At 29.4% G+C, this 16000-nt stretch overlaps 1 protein-coding gene across 1 annotated transcript; it reads right to left on the bottom strand.

Moving 5' to 3' along the window:
* Positions 1–3835: 3835 nt before the first annotated feature.
* LOC142238608 (uncharacterized) lies at positions 3836–4655 on the bottom strand. The gene is made up of 2 exons (XM_075310301.1): positions 4010–4655; positions 3836–3961 (listed from the first exon to the last, which is right to left on the bottom strand). The coding sequence occupies exons 1-2, from the start codon at positions 4434–4436 to the stop codon at positions 3894–3896; spliced, it is 495 nt and encodes a 164-aa protein (XP_075166416.1). The 5' UTR covers positions 4437–4655; the 3' UTR covers positions 3836–3893.
* Between the last annotated feature and the right edge of the window lie 11345 nt (positions 4656–16000).

The raw sequence follows: 16000 nt of genomic DNA on the forward strand, positions 1-16000 counted from the left end.
TTTAAATGAATATAGGAAATGAATTTCGATATATTTGTATCCAAAATAAGGTAAAATGCTATTTCACATATTTTACAAAATTATTTATTATCAGAAAAATCGCTAAATCTTTAAAGTTCCGTTAAGATAATTGTTAATTTTGTTAAAATCAATATCGTTAAAATTTTATTTTTATAGAAAATTTGCTTAATCTTTAGTTATTCCCCACAAAAAAGGCTCGCCTTTATTTATAAACGCAAAAATTTACAAAGTCACAAGTTTTTTTAATCAAATCATACATAATTGGTTTACATGATAGTATGTTTATATGGAAAAAGTGTAATAATATTTATTGGTACATACTACCAATCAAACGGTAGCAGTTCTCATTTTAAACCATTGTTTATCTTTCATATCATATTCAAGTTCAAGGTCGTCATTCTTTTTACGAAATTCTCTCTACATTAATAGCCATAAATAAATGGACACAAATTGAAGTCATAGAGATTCAACATAAATTGAGTGATTGATTTATTTTGAAAAAAAAAAAAATGTATAGTCATTATTCAAGTGTAAAATTATTTATAACGAATTATTACTCAACATGCCAAGACTTCATATAACAGGTGTAGTAAAAAAATCCAGTATCTTTAAAATGAAATTGATGTTAAAAAAATCCATTATTTTTAAAGAATTTTCAAATATAGACATGATTTTATTATGACTCTCTAATAGAAACCCCCTTTCTATTGACAAAAATATGAGACATTCCTTTTTTTACAAGACTTCATCATGTGGCCTATCGTGAGATTGACGCAACTTTAGGTACTAGTGGGTCGAGCATACATTCAATATTGCATGAAAATTTGACCATAAAAAAATGTTCAAGTTAGATCCATTGTTGTCACTCGAGCCAAAAATAGTAATCTACCAAAAAAACTACCAAATATAAAAATTTTATTTCGCAGTGTTTGATCAAAGTTGTGTGGTTATTATAAAAAAATATTTCTTCGGAAGAAATGTTTTGCCAAATTTTTATTTCTATAGACAACTTTACAAAATTATATTTCCATAGAAAATTTTGTCAAATTTTTACTTCCAGAAAAATTTTGTCAAAATTATATTTCCATAGAAAATTTTGTCAAAATTTTATTTCCATAGAAAATTTTATTTCTATGGAAATTTTTATCTAAATTTTATTTCTGTACAAAATTTTATCAAAATTCTATTTCTATAGAAACATTTTGTTAAAATTTTATTTCTAAGGACATTTTGTCAAAATTTTATTTTTATAGAAAACTTTCTTTTTAACAAGGTATTAAACAAAAGGCCGAAAAACATAAACCACAAAACTTAGAGAGAGCCACCGTGGTGCAGTGGTTAGCATGCCCGCCTTGCATACACAGGGTGTTGGGTTCAAACCCTGTTTCGACCAAACATCAAACATTTTTCAGCGGTGGATTATCCTACCTCTGGTGACATTTCTGAGTATTTCAAAGCTTCTCTAAGTGGTTTCACTGTAATGTGATACGCCGTTCAGACTCGGCTATAAAAAGGAGGTCCCTTGTCATTGATCTTAACATAGAATCGGCCAGCACTCAGTGATAAGAGCGAAGTTCACCACTGTGATATCATAATGGACTGAATAGTCTAAGTGAGCATGAAATATCGGGCTGCCACCTAACTTAAACTAGATAGAAAATTTTGTCAAAACTTTATTTATATAGAAAATTTTGCCAAAATTTTATTTCTAAAGAAAATGTTGTCAAAATTCTAGAACGTTTTGTTAAAATTTTATTTCTATAGAAAATTTTGTCAAAATTTATTTCTGTAAAAAATTTTTGTCAAAATTTTATTTCTATAGAAAATTTTGTCAAAAGTTTATTTCCATAGAAAAAATTGTCAAGATGTTATTTCTATAGAAAATTTTGTTAAAATTTTATTTCTATAGAAATTTTTGTCAAAATGTTATTTCTATGGAAATTTTTATCTAAATTTTATTTCTGTAGAAAATTTTGCCAGCATTTTATTTCTACAGAATTTTTTTCTAAATTTTATTTCCATAGAAAATTTTATCTAAATTTTATTTCTATAGAAAATTTTGTCAAAAGTTTATTTCCATAGAAAAAAATGTCAAAAAAAAATTTTATTTGTATAGAAAATTTTGTCAAAATTTTATTTCTAAAGAAAATGTTGTCAAAATTCTATTTCGTAGAAAACTTTGTTAAAATTTTATTTCTATAGAAAATTTTGTCAAAATTTATTTCTCTAAAATAATTTTTGTCAATATTTTATTTCTATAGAAAATTTTGTCAAAAGTTTATTTCCATAGAAAAAATTGTCAAAATTTTATTTCTATACAAAATTTTGTTAAAATTTTATTTCTGTAGAAATGTTTGCCAAAATTTTATTTCTATGGAAATTTTTATCTAAATTTTATTTCTGTAGAAAATTTTGCCAGCATTTTATTTCTATAGAATTTTTTTCTAAATTTTATTTCAATAAAAAATTTTATCTAAATTTTATTTCAATAGAATTTTTTTTCTAATTTTTATTTCTATAGAAAATTATGTTGTAGTTGGAGGAATATATTGCAAAATCTATTGTTGGTAGAATTCTGCCAACTGTGACAACCGTGGTTAGATCCTATACAATTTGTCAAAAGTTTCGTGTCAATTTGTCGAAAGAAATGCTCCAAAAATACCATCGCAGTGCATCGAAATACGTATTAGACCGAAATTAAACAGGAATCGGCTGTTGGGTGTTTCAAGATGAGTCGAAAAAGTTGCCCGTTCACGAAGCACTTCTAAGCAAATGATCGCTTGTTTTTTTTGGAAAAAACTGGACATGTCGCAATCGTACCACTAGAACAATACAGAACATTCAATTAGGAGTGGTACACAACCATTTTATTTCCCAATTATCTTCCCAAAAATTAGGTAAACCAACCAAGCCGAAGACGGAGCACTCTTCACCACAACAATGCGAGCTCTCGCACATCGGTTCAAACAAATGCATTTTTGAGCACCCAAAACATCGATTTAATGGGTTATCCGGCAAAATTTTGTAGACTAGTTTACAGCAAAACTTTCTATCGAGAATCCCGAAATATAAAAGGTAAACCTCGTATACTAATCCGAGTTACAGATAAATAACGCCATCTGGTGGAAACAAAAAATTGTTTTTTTTTTTAATGCACGTAAACACAAACGATTTTTTTCTGATCTCAATCACTAAATTAATTGATCCAATTAATTTTTTAATTGAAATGTCGTCAATCACAGAAATGATAGTATCAATTAAAAAATTAATTGAAAGTCAAGTAAAAAATTCATTGATTACAATACTATTAATTTTTGTGATTGAATTTTGTTTCAATTAAAAAAATTGTTGAATCAATAAAATTTTTAATTGAATATTTTATAAAACTCAATTAAGATTTTAATTGGAACAATTTTCGGGATTTTTTTTGTGTGGTAGTAACTACCTTGATCGGTCATATATCTACACACAAGAAATTAGTTTTTGTCTTCAATCACGAAAATAATTAATCCAATTAATTTTTAATTGAAATTTCTTCTATAACAGAAATGATAGTATCAATTAAAAAATTAATTAAAAATCAATTAAAAATTAACTAATGATATTATTAATTTTTGTGATTGATTTTTGTTTCAGTTAAAAAAAAAAACAGTTCAATCAATTAAATTTTTAATTGGATGTTTTTTTTAAACTCAAGACTTTAATTGGAAAAATTTTCGTGGATTTTTTTCCTGTGTAGGTTGAGGAAACATTTTGTGGAATTGGTTACAGCAAACGTTTCTATTGAGAATTTCGTTTAAAGACATAAACAAAATTATTTTATATATTTTCACATTTATTAACATTTTTAACAATTATAATTATTTCAACAATTAACCAATAAATCCAAATCCTTTGACAATTTTTACAAATCCCGCACCGCCATAGCCTCCTCCATAACCTCCTCCATAACCTCCGCCATATCCACCACCATAACCTCCACCATAACCTCCGCCATATCCACCACCATAACCTCCGCCATATCCACCGCCATAACCTCCACCATATCCTCCTCCGTAACTAACGTAGCTGGGAACAGTTTGAATGACAACTGGAATTGTTGTTACAATCGGTTGTGGTGGTGGTGGAGGAGGTGGGGGTGGTACAAAACTTCCTCCTCCTACGCCTCCTATGCCAATAACACCTACACCTCCAATTATACCTCCACCCAAATGTCTCGTATGGCGAGTATGAGATGCATCACCATTATATGAAGTATCTTTAGTTGGGAAAGCTTCCGTACTTATTACTTCTTTCGGTTCGGGATTCGATTCTAAGGGAATGGATGGATTGGTTGCCAGAATTTCCAATGTTTCCTTACTGGCCCATGCAAGTTGAGCAAACACCATAAATGTTATACATTTTAAGGATAACATTGCGTTTGGAACTGGATTTTTAGATCACTATGCTGTATAAAAACTCGAGTTTCGTTTCGATGCAATGTCTGAACTAGAATCTATCACAATGTCCAGCCATATTTATGGAAGCTCTAAAATATTATTAGGAAATTGCAATTAGATTTAGTGCAAAAACTTAGTTGGCAAATTAGCACCATTTGCTATTCTCTTTAGGTGTTCCACGGTTCATGAATGTGGAATAAATGAGTTTTGTTATTTTGAGACTGCAAAATTCCCCCACAAAATAATATTTACTTTCCATAGATAATCTATTGGTTTTTCTTTTTTCAAACAATGTCCACAATATAATGCTAAAATTATAATTAATAAGGTGTGAAATATGGTGGGAAGAGTTCATCGAGTACTCTTCTCACTTGTTCAAGCATTTGTAATAAGTAACCTGGAGGGGTTTTGAAATTTAACTAACATCGATTATGGCATTGGAAACAGTAGAACCTTGTTATTATTGTAGAATATTTCCTAAGGGTGAATGAACCACTAGTGCCGCTGATGAACCGCTAGTGAAGCTTCTTCAAATGGTTTCACACTGAAATATGAACCGATTTCGGCGATACATATATATGAGAGCTATATTTAAATTTGAGCTGATTTCGATGAAATTTTGCAGACTTGAAGGGTGATGAAAAAAAGATTACTTTGACGACTATCAGTTAGTAAAAGAGTGCAATGTGACCCCATTTGTCGAAATTGGGCGATACATATTAGAGCTCGACCGAAGCATCGGCTTCGGCATTCGGCCAAAAATCGATAAGCGGCCACGAATCGGCCTTCGGCGTCAAGAGGCCTATTAACCGAAGCCGAAGCTTTTTGAATAATTTATTTTATATTGAATTATCCATGTGTTTAATTTGTCTCAGTCAAAACACTCAGTACAAACAAAACGTAAAAAAATATAAAAAATCATTTTTTGTCATTATAATATCAAACTACTGGACTGAAATACCTTTTATTGTTGTATTTATGCATTTGTTGAAAAAATTTTCTAATATTGAACTATAAAACACACCAAATTTCTATAATTAACAATTTGAGGAAAATAATCGGCTTCGGTTTCGGCTGATTATTGCTTTTTTTGCCGAACATCGGCTTCGGCCAAAAAAACCTGCTTCGGCCGAGCTCCAATACGTATATATGGCAGCAATATCTAAATTTGATCCGATTTCTACCAAATCCAATAGCGTTCGTCCTTTTGCCCAAAAAACATACTGTACCAAATTTCATCAAAATCGGCTACTTGGACAGACGGACGGACGCACACCAAGCGTTAGATCGACACATGAGCACGGTTGCCACAGTTGGTAGAATTCTACCAAAAATGGTAGATTTTTTTACTGTTTGGTATATTGTTTTAAAATAATTTTTTGACAAAATTTTCTATATAAATAATATTTTGACAAAATTTTCTATAGAAATAATTTTCTTGACAAAATTTTCTATAGAAATAAAATTTTGACAAAATTTTCTACAGAAATAAAATTTTTGACAAAATTTTCTGTAGAAAAAAAATGACAAAATTTTCTATAGAAATAAAATTTTGACAAAATTTTCTATAGAAATAAAGTTTTGACAAAATTTTCTATAGAAATAAAATTTTGAGAAAATTTTCTATAGCAATAAAATTTTGACAAAATCTTCTATAGAAATAAAATTTTGACAAAATTTTCTATAGACATAAAATTTTGACAAAATTTCCTATAGAAATAAAATTTTGACAAAATTTTCTATAGAAATAAAATTTTGACAAAATTTTCTATAGAAATAATAATTTGCAAAAATTTTCTATAGAAATAAAATTTTGACAAAATTTTCTATAGAATTAAAATTTTGACAAAATTTTGTATAGAAATAAAATTATGAGAAAATTTTCTATAGAAATAAAATTTTGACAAAATTTTCTATAGAAATAAAATTTTGACAACATTTTCTATAGAAATAAAATTTTGACAAAATCTTCTATAGAAATAAAATTTTAACAAAATTTTCTATAGATATAAAATGTTGACAAAATTTTCTATAGAAATAAAATTTTGACAAAATGTTCTATAGAAATAAAATTTTGACAAAATTTTCTATAGCAATAACATTTTGACAAAATTTTCTATAGCAATAACATTTTGACAAAATTTTCTATAGAAATAAAATTTTGACAAAATTTTCTATAGAAATAAAATTTTGACAAAATTTTCTATAGAAATAAAATTTTGACAAAATTTTCTATAGCAATAACATTTTGACAAAATTTTCTATAGAAATAAAATTTTGACAAAATTTTCTATAGAAATAAAATTTTGACAAAATTTTCTATAGAAATAAAATTTTGACAAAATTTTCTATAGAAATAAAATTTTGACAAAATTTTCTATAGCAATAAAATTTTGACAAAATCTTCTATAGAAATAAAATTTTGACAAAATCTTCTATAGAAATAAAATTTTGACAAATTTTTCTATAGAAATACAATTTTGACAAAATTTTCTATAGAAATAAAATGTTGAAAAAATTTTCTTTAGAAATAAAATTATGAGAAAATTTGCTATAAAAATAAAATTTTGACAATATGTTCTATAGAAATAAAATTTTGACAAAATTTTCTATAGAAATAAAAATTTTATTTGTAGAGTTTGTAAGGCTTGAGGTCACTGCGTTTGAGTTTACAGTGTAAACTCAAACGCAGTGGCGAGCAAGATATTTTGTCTTATTAAAAAAAATTAATTTCCCTGAGGACGGACAACGATGGTGTTCGAAATATTGGAAAGAATTTAAAATAAAACACTATAAAAACTAGATTTTATTTTGTTTTATTACAATATGACCTCAAGCCTTACAAACTCTACAAATAATTATACTAAAAGGTCAACCAAAAATTTTCTATAGAAATAAAATTTTGACAAAATTTTCTACAGATATAAAATTTTGACAAAATTTTCTATAGATATAAAATTTTCACAAAATTTTCTACAGATATAAAATTTTCACAAAATTTTCTATAGAAATAAAATTTTGACAAAATTTTCTATAGAAATAAAATTTTGACAAAATTTTGTATAGATATAAAATTTTGACAAAATTATCTATAGAAATAAAATTTTGACAAAATTTTCTATAGAAATAAAATTTTGACAAAATTTTCTAAAGAAATAATAATTTGCAAAAAATTTTCTATAGAAATAAAATTTTGACAAAATTTTCTATAGATATAAAATTTTGACAAAATTTTCTGTAGAAATAAAATGTTGACAAAATTTTCTACAGATATAAAATTTTGACTAAATTTTCTATAGAAATAAAATTTTGACAAAATTTTCTATAGAAATAAAATTTTGACAAAATTTTGTATAGATATAAAATTTTGACAAAATTATCTATAGAAATAAAATTTTGACAAAATTTTCTATAGAAATAAAATTTTGACAAAATTTTCTATAGAAATAATAATTTGCAAAAAATTTTCTATAGAAATAAAATTTTGACAAAATTTTCTATAGATATAAAATGTTGACAAAATTTTCTGTAGAAATAAAATGTTGACAAAATTTTCTATAGAAATAAAATTTTGATAACGTTTTCTACAGAAATAAAATTTTAACAAAATATTCTATAACAATAAAATTTTAACAAAACATTCTATAATTCAATATAAAATATTTTTAACCACAAAAATGCGATCAACAACTTCTGAATAAGATTTTTTAATTTGGTAGGTTTTTGAGTCGAACAGTATATATTTTATGGGGTCTAAAATCAATATTTCGGGTAGGCACATGAAAGTTATTATACCCTGACCACTGTGTAACATAGTTTACGGTATAAAAAAGGCGCATATTTTTGCAGCACCCTGTCATCGAGGTATTTTTTTTTGGTAAAAATTAACACTTAATTCTTAACAAATAAACAAAATCCCCACTAGATGTTTGCTAGTCCACACAAGATGAAGGTTATATTCTAAAGCAGCTGTGAATCAGACCAACAGTTAACACTTAGTTATGGTAACATACGATTTTATGGTTCCATTCATGGAACATTTCTAAGGGCTTTTGGTCTTGGTAAATTTCACAGAAAATCCCAAATATCCGAAATGAGATAGAAAAAAATCCCAATATCATGGATTTGACAGTTTCATGTTAAACTTTTGGGTAAATATTGGAAAATGGTTTCTTTTCAAATATTATAAAGGCCTAAATGCCAGAATTTGCCATTCTAATACGGAGGCTAGAAGTAAAATCAATAGCTGATATAAACATCATAGAAAAATGGGATTTTTAAAAGATTCGATACTGCTTTTATTGGCTTTGCAGCTGGTAGCATCTACACCCATTGTTGCAGATGGATCAAGTAGTGCAAGTGCAACAGCAACGGCTACTGCTGTAGCTGGTTCGAGTGCAACTGCCACAGCTACAGCTACAGCAGCATCTTCTAACACTGGTCCCACTGGTGGATTTGATACATACTACCCGGTTTCATATCCTCAGCCTATTCAACAAATTCCTGTTGTTCAGAGTGTACCCTATATTCAAGAAGTTCGACAAACTGTTCCTGTGGTTACAGCACCAAGTGCTGCTGGTGGTGGCGGTTTGGGTTTAATTGGTGGTGTAGGTGGTTTTGCTGGTGCCGGCTTTGGTGGAGGTTTTCATCGTTATCGTGAGTCCTACACAGTCCGTGCCAGAGGATTTGGTGGTGGTCTAGGACATGGATTTGGTGGAGCCTTTGGTGGACGTTATAAGGCACGTTATGTTAGTGGTGGAGCTGGGGGTTTTGGCGGAATTGGTGGCGGCATTTTGGGTGGAGGTGCACTTATAGGTTAATAGTGTGTTGTTTAGATGAACGAAGGAGTCTAAATTAAGTAGTGAATAATTTTAAATAAAAAACATTTTCATTTAGTAACAAATATTGGAGTTTTTATATGAATATAGCCAGTGTTGCCAGTATTTTTCGGGCTCTTCTCCCCAAAATTAGGACGCTTTCGTCCCCAAAAATCCCCAATTTAAATCAAAATTCCTCACAAAAATTCCTAATAAATTTTTGACAAGTTTTTATGAAAAAATGATAATAATAAAGTAATAGGTTCTGCGGTAGAATATCGGTAATAATTTAAATATTGCAAAATTGATTGCGAGCTCCAATAAGATCAAGATTTCAAAACACAACACCAGGAGACCAGTGATTGTCTTCCAAATGTTCTAAAAATGAGTTTGGAGGAGTTTGGTCACCATGTATTTATGGACAAAAATTTATTTCTAAATACTCAACTAATAAAATTGAAGGGGAAACATCTTCATCATTTCTATATTTATGGGATATATTGTCCAAATCAGTGATGGACACTGATGAGAGGGCCACATTTAGGACCGAGTCCTGACAAAATGATTTCAGAATGTCCTAACCTAGCTGATTAAAATTATAAATTAGCACTTGGATCCCCAAAATACAATCCTGTGTCCATTTCTACTCCAAATGTTTCATTTGCACTCTTTTGTATTTTTTTTTTGATAATTTAGCATTAACAGAATTTTATGAAAATCATTATTGCAAACCTGATTTGTTATACTGAACGGATTTTGGAAAAATCCCCACAAAAATCCCTAAATTTGTGGAAATTCCCCACAAAATCCCCAACTAAAAATGTTCGTCCCCATCCACGAAAAACATCCCCAATTTGGAGAAAAATCCCCAATACTGGCAACACTGAATACAGCAACAAAGAAGAAAGTCGGAAGTAGCCGAATACATTGTTCACCAACCTCCATGATGAGATATCATATCTCGTCAAACTATATCCCAAAATACATAATACTTACCCCATTTTGTTAAAATTTTGCATAAAAATAAATTGTGGGGCCTAAATCTCGTGAATTACAAGAGATAATAGCATTTGCAAGGTTGGAGTTTTATACGTCCTATCCAGCAAACTAATCATCGAAGTCGGTTCATAATTACAGATTTGGCAGCTAAAACAAAATTGCATACACCCGAGGTGACCAACTCCTACAAGTCAGCCCGTGAACCCACAAGGGACCCACAAACTTGCAAACATAGAAGGTAACACTTTAGTTTTAACACAAAGAAAAAAATGTCTTCATCCGTTCAAAAATTGCAGAATGATTTCCATAAAAGCTATTTTGAGTTCTGTTGACAATCGAAGGTGTAAATTTTCAGCTAACCTCTTTGGCAAGTAAGCCCGATTATTTTGTTTGTTCACAAACGGATGAATTTGGAATGGCTTCACGGTTGCCACTTGAGGCATAAATAATCTACCAAAATTTGGAGAACATTTTACCACAAACTACCAAACAAAAAAATTTTATCAAAATTTTATTTCTATGGAAATTTTGTCAAAATTTTATAACTATGGAAAATTTTGTCAAAATTTTATTTCTATAGAAAATGTTGTTAAAATTTTAATTCTATAGAAAATTTTGTCAAAATTTTATTTCCATAGAATATTTTGTCAAAATGTCATTTCTATAGTAAATTTTATTTCTATGAAAAATTTGGTCAAAATTTTATTTCTATAGAAAATGTTGTTGAAATTTTATTTCTATAGAGAATTTTGCCAAAATTCTATTTTTATAGAAATTTTTTTCAACATTTTAATTCTATAGAAAATTTTGTCAAAATTTTATTTCTATAGAAAATTTTGACATAATTTTATTTCTATAGGAAATTTTGTCAAAATTTTATTTCTATAGAAAATTTTATCAACATTTTTTTTCTACGGAAAATTTTGTCAAAATTTTATTTCTATAAAAAATTTTGTTAAAATTTTATTTCTATAGGAAATTTTGTAAAAATCTTATTTCTACAGAAATTTTTGTGAAAATCTTATTTCTATAGAGAATTTTGCCAAAATTCTATTTTTATAGAAAAATTTGTCAAATTTTTAATTCTATAGAAAATTTTGACGAAATTTTATTTCTATAGCAAATTTGGCAAACATTCTATTTTTATAGAAATTTTTGTCAACATTTTAATTCTATAGAAAATTTTTGACAAAATTTTATTTGTATAGGAAATTTTGTGAAAATTTTATTTCTATTGAAAATTTTATCAAAATTGTATTTCTATAGAAAATTTTGTCAAAATTTTATTTCTATAAAAAATTTGTCAAAATTGTATTTCTATAGGAAATTTTGTAAAAATCTTATTTATATAGAAAATTTTGTCAAAATCTTATTTGTATAGAAAATTGTGTCAACATTTTATTTCTATAGGAAATTTTGTTAAAATCTTATTTCTGTTTTTGGTTTTTTTTACAAAAATTTATTTTTTCAATATAATACAAAGGTCTAGTGGCCTATATTACACAGTAATAATAAATCTTAACTATAGGCTTCTGAATAAAAATTAAAATTCTTAAAAATAAAATAAAAATACAATATAGACTACAATATAGAATACTAGAGTAACCCGGCCCACTTCGCTGCGCCTCTCGAAGCATATTTTCGTTAGCTTAGTCAACCATATCCTTCGATCTGAAAACAAATTCGAAAAAAATTGAACTCTTGCGAAAAGTAGGGTCAGGGGAAGTCTGGCACAAAAACTGAAGTACTGATTAATCACTCCATGGTTTCCACACACGATACATTTCAAAAAAATCGGACTACTTGAATTTTCGTTTATATACAGAAATAGGGCGGTTATGCAGATGTAAAACGGACCGGCGTAAAAAACGTCGGGTAGGGGGTGTTCCTTTTCACCCAATATTTTTTTAATTGTTCTGTATTCAAATCGTTGGACAATCTTCTACATATCCTGTGAATTTCAAGCGTGGTTTGTCAAGGGGAGGTATACTTCTCCTCAACATACTGTCCAATAAATTGGAAAAAGTAAAAGTACTTAAAAATTGACCATATTAACATTTGTTAAAGTGTTGGACACGGAGAATATGCCTTTCCTCAACATATACCGGAAAATGAAGCATGCTCTAAGTTGCCTGTCAAGTAAATTTAAGTTTTTTTTTTTTAATTAAAAAAGTCTGGCAGAAGCCTGTGAAAAAATCATAAAATTATGTACCGAGTTCCCATTTTCAAAAAATTGGGCATAATGGAACCCCCCTCCTTCGCTACTCCCCGAGCAGATATCGTAAATTCACGTACCCTATATTTATTTCACAAACTACCCAACTTCAATATTCCCCTTCCCCAACCAAACATTGAAAAAGCATGTACCCTGTATAAATTTAATCATCTTCTCCCACTTTAAAGTAAATCGCAGAAGGTTAGATTTTGCTCTATTTTTTGTAAAGGGACGTCTCTGCAAATTCCAAGAAAATCTGCAAACTTCCCTTCAAGTTTCGTAGTGTGGGGCAAGGAGATGGTTCCCGTCCAAATACCCAAAAATCAAGTACACCATATTGATTTCATAAACTTCCCCTACGGCCTTTGTAAATTTCAAGTAATCTTGAGAATTCTAGTTTTTTCAGTTTTAGAGGAGGTCTCCCTCCCCGTCCCAACATGGAAAAAATGATATAGCGTCTATTGTGTGGACGTCCCAGAAAATCTCATGAAAGGGGAAGCCCCTCTTCCCTTCCGAATATCACAAAATCAGCTATCCATTATAACATAATATAACCTATCCCACATCCTCTGTAAATTTCAAGTAAAGTGGAAAAGTTAAATTGTTTCACGGTATGTACTTGAGGAGAAATGAGGTCTCCCTGTGCCCTTTTATTTTTCCCCGACCAAATATTAAAAAATCATATACCTCATATAAATTTCATAATCTCCCCCAAGTTCTCCGTAAAATTTTAGTAAGTCGACAAATTTTAGTTTTTTCACTGTCGGACAAAGGGAAGGCCTCTCTCCACGGCCAAATATCAAGCAAATCTGATAATTTGTTCCAATTTTCCAAAATTCTGGCAAGAGGAGGTCGCTCTTCCCGTCCAAATATTAAAAAATTAGGTATTCCATAATAAATGCATAACCTCACGGCGCACACTGTGTCCGCTGCGGCAATAAATCATTTTGGACCTGCTCTCCGATTTTGATGATTTTTGCACAGTTGGTTAAACTATATTACAAAGGTCGTGTGTGTAAAATTTTATGCAAATATCTCCATTGGTTTTCTGTCCCGAGCAGCGCAAAGTTGACATATGTGAACAAGTCTCAAATAGGTTAGTTTTCTATGTCATATTTAAAACATTGTTACTTATAAACTATACACCGGGTGTACCTTATAGAAATTTTTTTCACTTTAAATAGGCATCAAGCATTATGTAAGTTAAAAAAAAAAATAAAAATTAAAAAAAAAAAACAACAAATTATTTTTTTTTTTTTATTTTGGGCCAAAAAAATAAACATTTATGATTTTCCGTTAAACTTTTAGTTGTGTGCGAAGCAGTGCGAAACATGGAGTCCTATACCAAATTAAAGCTGAGGGTCTCAGCTAACAGATTCAAAAAAAAAAATTGTGCCCATATTTGCCCGCGGCCAAAAAACAATGGAAAACCAAAAAATTACAGTAAAAAATATGAGTTATGCGTTATTTTACGAGTTGTTGTTTTGCCTGTGTGCATGTCTATTACTATAAATAGTATAGTTGTAAGATAATTGTGTATAAAGTGCTCGTACACTGAAATTAAAATCATATCAGTTATTATTTTTTTTAAATAAATTTTTACATACCATAATGAAAACTTGAGCATGAGTTGGGCTCGAACTCCAGATGTTCGCACACCAGCCGCCAACTCTATCCACTGAGCTATTAAAGACGTTGGAATTGAATGAATAATAACGTCACTTATTATTACACGCAATGTGTAGAATCTTTTAAAATTGTAGCAGTTCTTGCAGTCATTCTAAAAATAGAACCTATGTTGATGTGCATTTTATTTTTGCAAAATTAGAAAATATAACGCTATATATATCAGTTATTATTTTTTTTAAATAAATTTTTACATACCATAATGAAGCAGGAAGCGAGGAATAAAGACTATAAACGTTATAGGCTATATAACTCGCGCAAGACTCGCTGTTCTACTAACGAAGACGTAATGCATCATTTGTTGATATCCTCCGACCCATACATCAATTCATTAAGAACGAAATTGAAACTTAAAAAATTAGATTATCACGAAGATGTGAAAATGTTGTTAATAAATTAAATAGAGTGAACTGTACAATTTTTGTATGGTGGTTGTACGGGGGACGGGTGTTACAGTGGGCTGATTTTCTTCATATTTTCAAAACAGCATTTAATAGATGCTGTATGCATTTTTACGAAAAATAAACATTCTAGTTATAAATTTACAGAAGATATGGCATTTTTGAAATATTATTTGTATGGGAAAGATATATACGGGAGCAATATCTAAATCTGAACCGATTTCAATAAAATTTGGCACACTAGACTATGCTACTCATTGTACTCCTAGTGCAAAATTTCAACCAAATTGGGGTAAAACTCTGGCTTCTAGGGCCGTATAAGTTCATATCGGACGAAAGATATATATGGGAGCTATATCTAAATCTGAACCGATTTCAATAAAATTTGGCACACTAGACTATGCTACTCATTGTACTCCTAGTGCAAAATTTCAACCAAATTGGGGTAAAACTCTGGCTTCTAGGGCCGTATAAGTTCATATCGGACGAAAGATATATATGGGAGCTATATCTAAATCTGAACCGATTTCAATAAAATTTGGCACACTAGACTATGCTACTCATTGTACTCCTAGTGCAAAATTTCAACCAAATTGGGGTAAAACTCTGGCTTCTAGGGCCGTATAAGTTCATATCGGACGAAAGATATATATGGGAGCTATATCTAAATCTGAACCGATTTCAATAAAATTTGGCACACTAGACTATGCTACTCATTGTACTCCTAGTGCAAAATTTCAACCAAATTGGGGTAAAACTCTGGCTTCTAGGGCCGTATAAGTTCATATCGGACGAAAGATATATATGGGAGCTATATCTAAATCTGAACCGATTTCAATAAAATTTGGCACACTAGACTATGCTACTCATTGTACTCCTAGTGCAAAATTTCAACCAAATTGGGGTAAAACTCTGGCTTCTAGGGCCGTATAAGTGCATATCGGACGAAAGATATATATGGGAGCTATATCTAAATCTGAACCGATTTTGTCGATACTTTGAAATTTTCTTAATTCTATTATATTAGGAACTCGTGCCAAATTTCATTACTCTCGTACAACTCCTTCTATTTTTGGCCGTCGAATGTATGGGAAGGACACACTGTGCGGCGTGTTCTCTGTAAATCTCAAGTAAATCAGAGAATTTTCGTGAAATTTTTTTCTGTGAACTGTCTTGAATTCCGTCACGAATGACTTTATTTCTGAATGCAATATCGATAGTCTTGCAGCTCTAGATAAAGCCCCTAAGCAAGGCAGATTTAGTAAGGTAGTTTTAGTATTACAAAAACAAAAATGTCAGTCGCCATATTGAAACTTTGATTGTCAGTCAAATTGAATTAAATTTCTCACTTGTTGAACGATATGTTCAACGAGTTGGAAATTTAAAATAGAGAAAATATGGAAATGATCGATGTATGCTTCG

The sequence above is a fragment of the Haematobia irritans genome, chromosome 5 (assembly GCF_050003625.1).
Source record: "Haematobia irritans isolate KBUSLIRL chromosome 5, ASM5000362v1, whole genome shotgun sequence".
NCBI lineage: Eukaryota > Metazoa > Arthropoda > Insecta > Diptera > Muscidae > Haematobia > Haematobia irritans.